Source organism: Sciurus carolinensis, chromosome 1, assembly GCF_902686445.1.
Source record: "Sciurus carolinensis chromosome 1, mSciCar1.2, whole genome shotgun sequence".
Taxonomy (NCBI): Eukaryota; Metazoa; Chordata; class Mammalia; order Rodentia; family Sciuridae; genus Sciurus; species Sciurus carolinensis.
The window spans coordinates 172,464,786-172,479,683 of NC_062213.1; the positions used below are offsets into that span (position 1 = coordinate 172,464,786).

A 14,898-nucleotide genomic window follows, 5' to 3' on the forward strand; every position below is an offset into this window, starting at 1 on the left:
AGACTGGTCCATGTCCCATCCACACATTTGTAGCCGCTCTCCTACCTCTGTGTCCACCGCTGAGCTGGCTGAGGTTGGCCCAAAGGGGCCTCGGCCCGGGCGCCCTCTGGCGGCGACGCACGGAAGCTCCGGCCCGGCAGGGAGCTGGCGAGGGGAAAGGGGAGGGAGGAGGGAGGAGGAGGCGCGGGCTGGGGAGGAGAGGAAAAAGTTGCGCTGGGAAGTTTGGAAAGTTGGGAAGTGGCTGCTGCGGGCTTCGCCTCCCTCCGCGCGTGTGTGAGGGAGCGAGCGCGGCAGCGAGAGAAGAGCTAGCGAGCGCCTGCCATGCCCATCAGACCCCGCCTCGCCGCGCCCGGGCGCAGAGCTCGCCCCGACTCCCTGCGGCCCGGCCCGGCCCGGCGCGGCCCGGCGCGGCCCCGGCCCCCGGCCCCCCCGCCCCCCGCCCCCCCGCGCCGGGTCCTCCCCTCCCCCCGCCCGGCGGCCCCAGCCCCCCGCCCGGGCCGGCTCCGCGCCGCTCTCCCGCCCTCCTCTCTCCCTCCCTCCCGGCCGCGGAGCAGCATGGCGGAGCCCGGGCAGCGGCCGCGCGGCCGCCCGCCGCCCCTCTGAGCCCGGCTTGGGGCAGCGGGCGCCCCAGACCCGACACCCGCCCTGCCGCGCCCTCTGCCGCACTTGTCCCGCTGCGCGCCCCCTGGAGCGCCGCGCACCCCTGGGACCTTTGCGCTCCCCGGGTGCCCAGCATAACCCGAGAGCCTTGCGCACCCCGGGATTCGGTACTGCCCCAGGAACTCAGCGTACCCCTGGACCCCCACGCAGCTCCGGGACCCCCGCGCGCCCCAAGACCTTGCACTCTCTCAGAACCCCTGGGCTCGACCAACAGGGCTGCGCGCCCTGGTGAGGGGCCCCGCCCCGCCCCAGAGGGTCCCCTTCTTCCAACAGACGGAGCCCCGCCCCAGAGGGACCCCCAGGTCTGATAGGGACATCCAGCCACGCCCCAAAGGGCTTCCAGCATCCCGCGGCTGGAGCCCCGCGCTCCAGAGGCTTCTCAGTGCCCAGCTGGGGGCTCCCCGCCCTGCTAAGGGGGTGCCGCCCAGGAGGGTTCCCCGCGCCCCGCGGGCCCCGGCAGGATGCACGCCGCCCTGGCGGGTCCGCTGCTCGCCGCCCTCCTCGCCACCGCCCGCGCCCGCCCGCAGCCCCCGGACGGAGGACAGTGCCGGCCGCCCGGATCGGTGAGCGAGCGCCTGCCCCGCCACTCTCCCGCCCGCCGGGGCACTCCAGCCTTTGGGGCGATGGTTTGGGTCCTGCCTTTCGCACCCATCTCAGCCCGCTCGCTTTACCTCTGCCCGCCGTGCGCCGTCTTGGGAGCCTTTCCTGTCTTCTGCCTATCCTGGCTCTAGCTCTGAGCCCTGCCGGAGCTGAGATGGGGCGCTCCCCCGCTCCCATTCCTTCACTCGCTGACGTTCTCGGGCTGTCCTTTCGACTTTTGGTCCTGTTTGGACGTTTCCTCTCTGTGTGCCCACCTTTGATTCTCTTTTTTCTGACTTTTACCCTGACCTTACCCTACCGATCTCTTGCTGCCCACTTCTGACGGTCTTCTCAGATTCCTTCCAAAACCCTTCACACTTACATTCACACACTCTGTGCCTCTTCCCAGGCTTCCCTTCCTCTCCCTGCCCTCCTGCTCTAACCTAATGCAAACTTTCTCCTGGTACCGATCCCACTTCTCTCTTCCTCTGCAGCCCAGGCCCAAGCACCTACTGTCACAAGTGCCCCAGTTTGGCAAAAAGGGGGAAAAGTCCAGAGGAGAGGAAAGGAAATGCCAGGACATGCTGGCCTAATATTTCCCAGGGAGGTGGAAAAATTACTGGTTCCCCTAACATTCCTTCCAGAATCAAGAATCTCTTGATTTTCTGTAAGTGCTGATTAATGCATTGGCTGTAACCCTGAATCCGAGGCCAGAAGATCAAGAAATTGTGTTGGAGGGTCCTCCTATGCCGCCCTGTTAGCAGGGAGTTAGCTGACCTTGGGCAAGGTGCACCTCCAGCAGACTGACTTGTACAGAAACAGGAACGCATTAGCTGGCTGGGCGCTCTGTGTATTTCCAGTATGCTGTGACTTACAATTTTTGGTTGTTAGTAAAGTAAGGTTCTGTTCCCCTACCCTTCCAACACATACTTTTCATTTGTGCCAAATCAGGTAGAAAAATGTTATGAGTTGACCAAAAGTTTGCAAGTGGTCATTGAGCACTCCAGGGATTTTTTCCTGGATGGAAAATGGCTTTGCCTGATAGAAATGATAGTACCCTTTTCATTCCCCTTGCCCTCTGATTCTAATCTGAATCTGGAGAACTGGTCCTGGTCTGCATGCCCCTACGCACACACACACACCCCTAATGGGAGCTTAGGTCATAGAAAATGACAGAACTGGGGATAGAGACCAGGTATACATTTTTGATGTAGAAACCTGGAAAGCACCCAGAATGTGTACATTTCTTGGGATTAATTCTATGGAATCCTCTCCTCTCAAACCAGAAATTGAGACTTGACTTGGCTTTGCGAGGTTTTAAAGCACTTTCTCATCTATGGTCTCAGCTCATGGAGCAAAGTAGCTAACACCCCAGACCTGCCCTCCAAGAAGAAAACCGTATCCACCCTGATGAATGGGAAGTAGCTGTTGAAATAGGTGTGCTATTTTTAATAGGTGTTCTGCTTTCAAAGTGCTCTTGGCATGTGTCTTCTAATGGTTGGATTTAAAAGTTATATGACTTCCTCCCTTCTTGCCAGAGCAGGACTCTTGGTCCCCCTCTCCCCACCTTCCACATGAAACACCACCAGTGAAGGTTTGACTTGGCCCAGCATGAATGTTCTCAGGTGGTGTGGCAGTCCTTGGCTCAAACAGTGAAAGCTGGTCATAATGAGAGCTTCCCTTCATCGCCCACTTCCTCTGTGCCTGGCACTGCTCTGAGAGCTTCATGTACATATATTGTATCTTTCAATAATCCCAACAGCCCTGCTCTCACCCCCATTTTACAGACGAGGAACTGAGTATGATGAAAGAGAAATGATTCGCTCAAGATCATGCATCTAAGATAGGGCAAAGTCGGGATTCCAGTGTGGGTCTTTCAGCTTCCAAAGCTCTTGCTCTTTGCCACAGCCCAAGTGAGTCTTTGCCTTCTGCCCCCACCTCCCCTACCATCCTTCTGTGCCAACCTTGGCTCTACTCTGCTGCCTTCAGCCTCACTGCCTCTCCTCTCCTCTTCTCCTGCAGCAGAGAGACCTGAACTCTTTCCTGTGGACTATTCGGCGCCACCCCCCAGCCTACCTGTTTGGCACCATCCATGTCCCCTACACCCGTGTCTGGGATTTCATCCCTGACAACTCCAAGGCTGCCTTCCAGGCCAGTGCCCGCGTCTACTTTGAGCTGGACCTGACAGACCCCTATACTATCTCTGCACTGGCCAGCTGCCAGCTACTGCCACACGGAGAGAACTTGCAGGATGTGCTGCCCCGAGAGCTCTACTGGCGCCTGAAGCGCCACCTGGACTACGTGAAGCTGATGATGCCCTCATGGATGACTCCTGCACAGCGGGGCAAGGGGCTTTATGCCGACTACCTGTTCAACGCCATCGCAGGCAACTGGGAGCGCAAGAGACCCGTGTGGGTGATGCTCATGGTGAACTCGCTCACCGAGACGGATGTGCGCTCCCGAGGCGTGCCTGTGCTGGACCTCTACCTGGCCCAGCAGGCTGAGAAGATGAAGAAGAGCACAGGGGCCGTGGAGCGGGTGGAGGAGCAGTGCCATCCACTCAATGGGCTCAACTTCTCCCAGGTAGGCACACTCAGCTAGCCTGGAGCAGGCAGGTACCTTGGTCCTCTTCTCTGCCTGTCTTCCTCCTCCAGCAGACCGCCAGAGCCAGGTCTTTCTTTCCCTAAGGGAGAGCTGCTTTCTGGCTCTGGGGCTGCTTTGGTGGGATGAGAAAGAAAGGGTAAATGCCAGAGTTTGGGGTAGGAGAATGTTTGCTTGTATTTCAGGGTTACCTGTTGGGGATATCCACTCCCTACTTGCTGTGCTTGCCTGAGCAGAAAGAATTTCCCTGAGAGCATCAGAGTGATCCAAAACAAAAAGAGGGGGTTGCCAGTTTGTGTCGGGCTTTCCCGAAGCCCTGGTTTCTGGAGAGCAAGAGGCTGTTGTATGGACAAATCCCTGGGGCAGTGTGTTGTACAGAGGAGGACATGGTACCCAGGCTAGGCAGGCAGGGGAGGTGTCCTGGACCCACCCTGATTAGCAGTGGTTTGCTGTTTCAGGTTATGCACTACAGAATTTCCTGGGCCTTTACTCTGAGACTCTCAGACTTCTTCCCTAAGACTGGGAGAAAGTCAGCAAAGAGGCTTTGGGGGTTAATAATTTCAGAGAAATGTGTTTGCTTAAAGGTTGACAGTTCTGATTTCTGAACTTCAAGAGTGGGGGCAGAGAAAAGGGAGGGGCTTAACAGGTTTAAAGTCTCTGACTGCCAGAGACCTGATCCAGCAAAATATCATTAAAGGCCCTCTCCCTGGGCAGAGGTCACTCGCAACTCACTGGCTCCAAACTCAACTCTGAAGCCCTGGGAACAATGAGTTCACATCTGTGCCTTGAGAAAGGGGCTGTTGTTCCTGGGATGGGGGCTCCCAGGCTGGTGGCTCCTATGAGAAGGCCCCAAAGTGGGGTTCAGGCTGAAACCCTCAGAGCAGTGAGGCCCTGAAAGGTGCATGTTCACCATTAAGGCGACCGTGCCATAAGATGACAGAACCAGAAACTCCACTACTAGAACCAGACCTGCTTGCTGCTCCTGAGATGTTGCAAGCTCTTCACCAGGGAAACCGTGGCAGAAACCGATCCCCCTTTCCGAGATCTCTGGCCTTTGTTTTTCCAGGGGAAATGCAATATTGTCCCCGGGGAGGTAAGAAGCCAGATTGATTTGCCGGCCAAATGAAAGGCGGGTTTGTCGGTTCTCCTGCTGGCTCTCCCATAATTGTGGAGTCCTTACCCAGAGGGGCCCGGTGGCAGGAATATTGGGGCAGTTAGTCACGCCCCGCAGGGTTCTGACTACGCCTGACTCCTTCTCCATGGGGGAAAATCCTGCGTATTCTCTGGCCCAGTGCTGATTCCTCTGAACATAGCGGCTCTCTCCCTCTGAAGTGACTTTTCCCTTGCCAGCCTCAGGAGCTGATATTATCTGTGTTGGGGCCCCCCAGCGCTCACCGCCCATCTCATTTTGGAGGCAGGTTTGTGGGGGGCCTCTCTGCTCAGAGGCCTCATGTCTGGCCTTATATCTTTTTTAGGTTGGGGAGGCGGGGGATCTACCATTACTCTCGACACCCTCTTTGTACCAACCACAGAGGAATCCAGCAAGGGCTGAGGGGAGCCCTCCAGTGCTCTGCTTAAACAGCCCCTGGCTTTAATCTGTCTCTCTTAAAACAACAAAACTATCTTTCTTTGGGTTCTGGAAATGCTGCTGTACAACCAAATGACGGCTCTGCTAGGTTGAAAACATTTGCTAAGAAGTGTGTGAGGTTATGTTTTAGGAAAAGTTCCTGAGAGCCATTCATCGGCCGGCAAGGAGCCCACTGACAGTCTCCAAAGCCCATGTTTGAAGATCAAACAGACTCCAATTTCTGTTTCATCCCATCTCCAGCCTAGGCCGCTCTTCAAATTGTTCTTGGGTCCAGCCCCTCACTAGGGCTGCAGAAAGCAAGTTCCAAACAAAAGAAACCAGGTCTCCTCTTAGTTCCCTAATCTACACACCCTTCACCACCTGCCGGAGCATCTGACTGGACAATTTGTCCTGTTATCATTCTGGATTGAGGTGATGAAATCTCTCCTCCAACCCCTTGGGCAGACTTGGGCTAACTGAAAAAGGCAGGATTAAGAACCTGGGCAGATGGGGTCATTAGGGATCCCCAAACTCAAAAGTTAGAAATGCAACAGCCTACTCAGTAAAATTGCATGCACGCATGCACAGTTTGATATGAACATCTGTGATGCATTATTGTACCGAAATATCTGTTAAGTGCATCAGATTTTTATTTTTTCTTTCCTCGAAGCATTACTGTTATTGCAAAATATTTGGTTTGGGGGAGCAATGAGAAAGGAAGGCTAGAAAGAGGCTTAAAAGAGTCACTTTCTGTTAAGGTCTGGGATTTTAGTTTTAATTTTGGTGTTCTAAAAATTTTTATATATATATATATATTTTTTCTGGGCAGAAGTACCACATTTTTGCTTCTTAAGCAGAGAAAGAAAGATTAAGTTTGTGGACTCCAGGGCCTGGAGGAACCACTGAAAAGCTGGAAGGTTGGTAACTGATCTTGCATAGCTTGGAAGGTCAGGTCTGTTGATAGGTTTTGATCTTTGATTTCAAAATAAACTGAAAACACTAGACCCAACATCACCATGACTTTGCCATGTGACCTTGGACAAGTCAGTTCCTCTCTTTGGGCCCTGTTTTCTCTGTCTCTGAAATGAGACACCAGGATTAGGTCATCTTTCAAGCCCCTTCCAACCCTGACATTCCATAGGATGATTCTAATCAATTCCACGTGCCAGTCACCCTGCAGGAAGCACCACATGCGTTTCCATTTCATTGAATTCCCACAGCAATCCTATAGCTTTCTAAGGTGGGCACCCAGAAAGGTTGATGACTTGCCCAAGGTCACGTGGCTAATAAGGAGCAGAGCCAGTCTGCCTGCCTCTAAATGAAGAATGTGTTCTTCCTGCCACTGGGCTGTTTCTCTAGACCTCTCCTGTCTAGTATTTGGTATTCTCCTGTATACTATCTTTAGTTCTGTCTTCTATTTCTGTCTCCCTGCTAAGAGTTGAGGGCTTAAATTTTATTTCTTGGTGATTTTGTACTTGTGGAGAAATTATTTCCTTTGGATATGAAATTCGAGAGGGGAAGGTGAAGGCAGATCCTCTGGAGGGCTGGGGTAGGAGATTTGTAGATAATCTTGGGCAAGTCTTGGTATCCCCATCTAATCTACCCAGTGGAGCAGTAGCTACCAGCTACTTTCAAAGTGGAGCTGGTTTTATGAGAACATGAGAAGACACCCCCTGTAGAAGGTTATTGAGAAGGTAAGCAACTTCCTACTTGATGGAAGGAAGCACTTTGTCTGTGCTTGGCAAAGAGTCTAAACTGGCCCCTGGAAAGAGGAAGGCTACTTGGGAAGCCGCCATGCGATTCTTCCAGCAGCTGTATCCACTGTCCAACCTTTGCTGAACAAAGTGAAACTGGTACGTTAAGAGGTGGTGATGAGCCACTGCCTTTGAGGGCCTGGGACACCTGAGCCTTGAGCCCAGAGCTTATGACAATCTTGAGACCTACAGATTGCTATCAGCTCTGCCTGTTGCTGCCAGGGACTGATGCTAGCTGACACTACTCCCTCTGGGGAGCTCCACTTCTCCCCCACCATCCCCCTGTACAATGTGGGCACTGGATGAGAAGACCTCTTAAGTTATATGGTTCACCAAGAGATAATAAGAAAACAAGGATTCTGCCATTCTGTACTTTGCTGCGTCTTAGCCAATATGCTGGTGTGACCCATCCAGCCTGTGTAAGCCTGAGCTCTGGGACATGCCTGCCAAATGTGTCCAAAATGTTTGTAAAAGTCTACAAGCCTCTCACCTGGGAGTTAGAAACCACAAAATTTTCTGCTGAGCCTTGTCTCTGTGCTGGGTGCTACATTAGACCTCACAAGTATATGATCCCTAATCCTCATGGAAATGCTACAAGGTCAATTGTCATATCTGTTTTAAAGACAATAAGTTGAAACTTGAAAAGGTTGGGTCATTTGGCTGTGATTACATAGACAGGCCAGGTAGACTCCAGGGTCAGACTCCAAGTGTCCTTTACTAAAGCCCATGCTTTCCAATCGTCTCAGAGATGAATTGATTATTGTTTTTAACAGTCAAATGGCTTTATCTGGTGAATTTGTGTGGTGTGGTGTGTGTGTGTGTGTGTGTGTGTGTGTGTGTGTGTGTAAGTGGGGGAGAATTTTCATTTCTTGCTAAAAAAAGCAAAATAGAGAAAGAGAAATAATTGAAAAGTGCTGAAACTGATTTTCTCCCTGACTTATAAATTGGATCTGAAGGTAATTCTAAAATAGGAGTTTCCAAAGACATTCTGGGCACCAGCTGCCTCCTTGGAATGCATCCCCAGCTTTCCAAGGGACCACTGTGAAGGCGGCCTCCCTAATACACACTAAGACTGCACAGTTGAATAAAGAAAGATCTCCTCGCTTTATAGTCAGGGTTCTTCTATCTACAACCTGGGGGGTCAGCAGGTATTAGTAAGTGCTGTGGAAATATTTGCAGAATGAATGAATTAATACCAAATGGTCAGAAACCATGACATGGCCACCCCTAATTCCCTTTTACCCCCTAACACTGCTGAATAAATGAATGTGTGAAGAAAGATGCGCAAGGCACGTTGAGGAGCATCCTTCTTGTACTTCATTCACTCCATGCCTTACGTAAAGGACACAGAAAACCAACATCATCAGATGGGTTGTCTTATCCTATCTGAGATGCTGTAAGAAAATCTCTTACCCTAGTTGATTTAATGCTTACAGTTCTGGAGGCTGGGAAGTCCAAGACCAAGGTGCCAGCAGATTCAGTGTCTGGCAAGGGCCTGTTCATAGGTGGTCCTCCTCTGTGTCCTCACATGGCAGAAGGGGAAGAGGGAGGAACAAGCCCTCTCAGGCCTCTTTATTAGGGCATTAATCAAAATTCAAAACAGGTACTTATCTTTACCCCATTACTACCTTGCCTATGACTTTGGGCTAGACCTTTTCCCTGTATAGGTCTAAGTTGTCCCCTTGTCCTATGAGAATGTCAGGCTGGGTCACTTCCAGTGCCAGCCCAGTTCTGCCATCTGTGGTGCTCTTCCTTCACCCCTATTTCTTAGACAGTCTGAGCCAACCCCCACTGAGACTTTGATCCTGACTTACCCATCGTTGGCAGCTTGTCATTGGAGGGCTGTTGATACCTACTTGTCCTGAAACCTGTTGGTTCTGGTGGGTGATTCTGCCACTGGTCTGCAGAGCAGAGAGAGCCCAGCCTGTTGTGGCATAGCCTCTGGCCACTGCCCAGGCTTGATCCTCTCCTCACTATGGCTCCTCTCCCTCACTCACTTCCTCACTCATTCAGCCAGGGCACCTCAGTGCAGGATCTGGGAGCAGAGACCTGGGAATGACATAGTTTTTGCCTATGGAGAGCTCATCACCTGCAAGTGTGTGTTGCTTTTCTACCCTGAGAGATGAGCATTACTAGCACTCTGTTACAGCTGTGGAAACTGAGGCACTCAGTGTCTGAACATTAGCCTGTGCTGGGTCTTGGTTCTTCAGTCTTCATAGAGAGATCATGTTCTTCCTTTTTCTCTCTCTCCTATGTGCTCATCTTTCAGAATCAGTCTCTAATTTCCCACCTCCAAGAGTGGCCATTCTGGAGTCTCCAGCCCTCTGAGCCTCCACAGCAGCCCTTAAGTCCCCAGCATTAGGCCCTACCATGGGGCCTCCTGTGGGATCTGTGTGCTCTCCTCAGAATGAAAGGAGCTGGGCACCCCCAGAGGACCTCAGCCCATGCTGAGGCCCCTTTTTCAGAAGTCATCCTGAGAGAGAGAGCCCCTCAGCCAGGGTTGGAGGCTGGCCTGGACTGCACCATGAGAGTTTAGAACCTGGGCAGGAAAACACTCTTCCTTTCGCCCCACCTGTGCTTCAGTAGTCTGTCACATTCACTGTGCCTCCCACACAGCGCCCCCTGGCTGGGAGCTGTTCAGCAAATGTCTGTCACCTGGTGTGGACGTCTTTGGGTGACCCCTAAGCATGTGTATACTCAGATTATTTCTGGGTCCAGGGGGCTGTCTGCCTAGAACCTCTGATGGCACAGCAGGCTCCGTATATCCCCTCTCTGTGACCTGGTTGACTCAGACCTTAACATCTAATGTCTTATCTGAACTTAGAGGGAGACAAATTCAGAGACAAGAGCATAGGATGACTTAAGAATGTCTGTCAAAGGAAAATGAGGTCTTAAAGTCACAAGTGACCAAGAGGTCATAAAATCTTCTAGCATCAAATCAGAAACTCACAGCAAGAGATTTCCAGGCTCAGAGACTCTCCATCCATAAGTCCAAACTCTGATGCTCAAGGAACCGAAGAATGGTGAGATCTTAGAACATTAGGCTGAGAGACATTTGGGGACTGGAAGAATCTTCATGTCATGAAATCCTAGCCTCTTGGCTTTGAAGAATTTTCAGCTCATTGACACAGACTTCTAAAATCTTAGATTTGGAAGGGGCCAGTTCTCCAGAATTCCAAGAAGCTCCATCTGCAAACACGTTGTCTGATCTCCTTTCCCCAACTCACTCTCCAATCCCCGGTCAGAGAGAGACAGCCTTACCGGCAAAGCATTTTCTGATGGAGATAAAAATGGGAGCATGCCTTTGTTAATAGTTCCCATTTGGACATCTCTCAAAGCCAGGATGAGGTCGCCTGGTAATGCAGCTATCCTAGGGAGGAAACTGAAGAATGCCGGCGAACACAGCAGCCTGCCAGCCGGACTGCTGACGTTCTTTTCCCCTTGAGTTTGCTTCTAAATATTATCCACTTCACTCCCTTTTATCTCCCATCACTGGCTCTCTGTCCGCCCACTTAATCCACAGGCAGCCGGTGGCCCAGCCTTCAGTTGTGCTGCAGCGGCTGCCAAGCCGTCTCGCCAGGCCGCCCCTCCAGGATCCTCAGGCTTTTAAATCTGTGCAGTATATCCGCTGGAATACAAGACCGTTGCCCCAAGCTTGGAAACGCCTTGCTTCTGCTAGGCCCCCTCCTTCTCCAGGAATTTCCTCCTCTTCTCTTCTACATCTGAATCCAGAGATTTTCAAGGCTTAGCTCAAAGCTATACCTCCTCCAGGAAGTCTTCCTAGAATGCTCCCAGGGCTTATCTGCTCCGGAAGACTTGAGCCAAAGCTTTCCTTAACCCATTTCCTCCATGGAGTTCATTATGGAATTTTGTGACATTCTTTCAGCACTTCTGTTTTTTACTCGGGCAATCTTTCTTTCCTAATCTAAACCTCGCTCTAAATGTGCTCGTAATTGATTACAAAATTGGGCTGCATATGCTCCAGTTCTGAAGTCGGGCTTTGTGGTGTATTGAGTGGTTGGAGCGTTGGATGCTGAAAAGGCCTCTGTGTCACATAAACCTGCAGACTCTCACATGAGAAATGTCCAGTACTTCAGTATTGTCCCTGGCCTATTTGGTCAGGACTTTGTAGCATCCATGATTCTGTTGGATTTGTCACTGTCCACCTGGGATATTTCTTTCTTTATCTGTCACTTTTGAACAAAGGCCTCTTTTTTCCTCCTCTTTAGTAGCTGGAACACTTGAGTCTCTCCAGGCTCACTCCCCCTCTCATTTATTTTCATTTTAAGGTGTTTAATTTTATCCTCCTCCCACTTTCGTAGTGAGGGGGCTCCAGTGATGCTGAGCCATGTGGATTCTTCCTCCCTCCCTCCCTCCCTCCCTCCCTCCCTCTCACATACAGTCCTTGGTCATGCCTCCATGCAAATGCTTATGCTGTTCCCTCTACTGGAGAACCCCTTCCAGTTTTTATGTCTGATTAATTCTTACTCCTCTTAATTGGTGAGGGTCCCTGGTGACTGTCCTCATTAAAAGCCTGGGCTCTTCAACCAAATGATTTATAGCAAGACTTTTATTCATGGTCACCAGATTGGACTTTGTTCTGTGGCCTGATGCCACCTCTGTAGTTGGAGTTTAGGTGCAACAATGTGATTGGCTTTTAGCACTGGGTTTTGAAAGAATTGGTGAGTGAGTTGTACTTGGGCCACAAAGAATGCCTAGCTACCCAGGAGGTCATCAGACAAGGCTATAAAAGTCAGGGTCCTAGGGCCATCTCTGAAGGACAGTGTAGGGCCTTGGGATGTGTGGGTCTACATCTGTACCTGTGACTAGATTTAGTGTCCTCCCCTAACTGATTCAGGCAAAGTGGCTTGTGGGGAAACCTGCCAGGCTTCAGACCAGCACCTGACCACCCTCCACCCTTTTCAGGCAGTACATACATCTCCCTTCCCTGAGAGCCCAGATCTTGTCACTTCTGGGATTCTCCCTTTTCTTTCCATTTAGTCAAGGAGTGCAGGAGGAAGCCTTTGAATTTACTTTTAACTTGGCTCTGATCTTGAGAGCCTGTGTTCTCTGCATAAAGCTCCCTCCCCACCTCCCTTATTCACAGCAACATGCTGATCTGATTCTACCTTTAAAAACCAAAGTCAGACTTTTTATAAATTCACACATCATGGGCAGACCATGCTCAGGAGCCCCCTCCACTGGAAAGCCCCTAGGCCTTGGCTCCCCATGATCCACAGTGCTCCTTCAATACCTAGAATCGATGCACTTTGTAGTGTAAGTACCCTTGGGCAATTTTTTTTTTTTTTTTTTTTTTTGGTGGTGCTGGGGAATCAAACCCTGAGCTTTGGGCATACTAAGCAAGCACTCTACCAACTGAGCTATATCCCCAGCCCCTTCCTTGGGCAATTTCTATAACCAGTCTTTGCCTCAGGTTCCTCAGCTGTCAACCTCATAGGATTGCTGTGGGGATTAATTAGTATAAAGCACTGTCGTACAGTGCAGAGCCATGAGTACCCAGCAGATACTAGCTCATAGTAATTGTTTCATTTTAAAATTATCATCATAGCAATTGTTCCAGAAATGTTTTTTAGTTTCTACTGTGTGCCAGGTACAGGATATGTTCAGGAGGTAGAATAGTGAGCAAGAACAGCCATTCTGTTGCCCAGGTGCATCCTTGCTGGGGAGGGAGGCTGGCAATCAGACAGGCCTTTAGCTGCAGTTGATGAGGGAGGCCAGGCAAGTCAGGTAGTTGTGAGAGCACAGGAAATGCAGTTACCCGGGCCCTGGGAAGAGCCAGAAAGTCTTCCTACAGGAATTCCTGGGGAAGCCAGATTGGAAGGAATGGAAAATTAGCTAGGCGAAGGCCACTGGCGGCGATGTAAGCTCCGGAAACTGGGGATGCCTATGGCACCTGCAAGAGCACCAGGAGTACATCTGGGGTCTTACTGCAGATCGGCCCGCTCTGCAAGGGCTGCGGCTAGAAACCAGGCTACATGAAACCTCCAGCTTGATGCCTCATCGCGACACCCCGCGGAACAGCCGGCAGGGCAATGCCTATCTTGATCTCTCGGGAGCCTCTAGAGCAACGGAGCGCTACCTCCGTGCGCCGCGCGCTGGGCTCTGCCGGCTGCGTGGCTGAGCCGCCTTCCCTGCACCCGCTTCTGCGAGCGAGCGCAAGTGCACGTTTCCGAAGACAGCTGCCGGGCAGCACGGGGCAGCAGCGCGCACGTCCCCACCCGCGCCTCGGCCAGCCGGCGGTGGCGACAAGGGCGGGGCCCAGGCCGGCTGGCACCTCTAGGCAAGCCGCAGCCGCGTTCCGCTGGAAGACAGCAGCAGGGGCGCGCGGCCAGCCCTGCCAGGGAAGCCAGGGTGCGAAGATAAAGGCCAGGCCTTCCCACCCTCCCCACCACCCCCGTAGTCCTCTGCCGTTTAAGGGATTTACCGCCTTCCTCCCTATGAGGGTTATTTAAAGTTTCCTGGCCAGTGTTATCTCCCATGGACTTAATGGGCCTGGGAGGCCTTTAGTAATTTAAGCCTTGGGTCCCATTTGAAAGCCCCTTTTAGCAAGATACAAGCAGAGAAAGCCTTCTGGAAATCTCTCCCTCCCTCATCTTTTAGTCAGTATGCAAGGTTTTTCTTTCTCAAGCTGTCTGATGGTGAGTCTGAGACAAAAACCCACTTGTCAATGACCATTTCTACCTTTTTTTGCCTGGTTGCAGTCTCCAGAGGTTTTTTGCATGCCCTAAGCTGTTTCCTTCTATCCTAGGCTACTTTTTCCTGGATCCTCTTTTTTGGTTGTTTGCCAGGTTGCCTCTTTTTTGGTTGTTCCTGAGTTCAGAAAAGGCTTCCACCAGATTTGTTTCTGGTCACTCAGTGCCCGGGTTTCTGGGACTCTCAGTAGTTTCTCGGAGCTTCAGCTGGGTGGTTGTGGCAGTCACTTGATTGTGGACAGTTTTGAGCACTGTGTTCTGTATTGGGGCTGAGAAGCAGCTGTGGATCAGTCATGGGATAGGTAAACCCAGATACTTTGGGAACAACACTTGGTCATTGTGCTTGGCCTTGACTGGGATGTTAGTGTACTCAGCCATGTAGAAGCCCCATGCCCTGCTGAGGAGGGTGGTGAGACAGGAATGCAGGCTTTCTGATGGAGGTGACCTTAACAGAGACTGCAGGTAGAATAGGATTTGGCCTCCGAGCTGGGAGTGGAGAGAGCCATTCTGGGAGGAAGAAGATTGTTAAGCAAAACCTCCAGGATGGGAAAGTGTAGCAGGTAAGGGAGGAAAAAAAGCCTTTCTACCCCTCCTTCCATTGGCTTTGTGGCTTTGTCCTTTCTCTTTTCTATCCAGCCCCCAAGAGGGCCATTTTTATTTAGGGCATATTATGTGCTAGGCCTTGAGTTTATCACAGTGAATTCCTAAAACAATGCTGAAAGGTAAGTATTATTTTCCCCATTTTGAGGAAATTGAGGATAAGTACTTTGTGCAAAATGATGGAACTGGGATTTTTGCTTAGATCTTTTGATGCCTTTAGCAAGAAACTGGGCTGTAGTTGGAATTCCAGCTCCCCTACTTTGGCTAGATGGCTGAGATCTGTTTCCACATCTGAAAAAAGTGAGACTTACAAGCACTTGCCCCCTGGGGTTGTTGTGAGGCATAAGTGAGATGAGGCCAGTCAGCCACACAGCTGAGCGCTGGGCACATAGTAAGAGGTAATAATTGTTAACTGTCGTGGTTT

General features: G+C 51.3%; 1 protein-coding gene across 2 annotated transcripts in view; it reads left to right on the plus strand.

Moving 5' to 3' along the window:
- Nucleotides 1–330: 330 nt before the first annotated feature.
- The window catches only part of Trabd2b (TraB domain containing 2B), a 228,117-nt gene continuing 213,549 nt past the window's right edge, over nt 331–14,898 (plus strand). Inside the window, exons 1-2 of one of the 2 annotated variants that reach the window (XM_047526277.1) lie at nt 331–1,223; nt 3,262–3,822. In XM_047526277.1, the coding sequence (XP_047382233.1) occupies nt 1,122–1,223; nt 3,262–3,822 (663 nt within the window). In that variant the 5' untranslated portion in view covers nt 331–1,121. The remainder of the gene's footprint in view (nt 1,224–3,261; nt 3,823–14,898) is intronic. The other variant, XM_047526267.1, reaches the window with a different exon arrangement.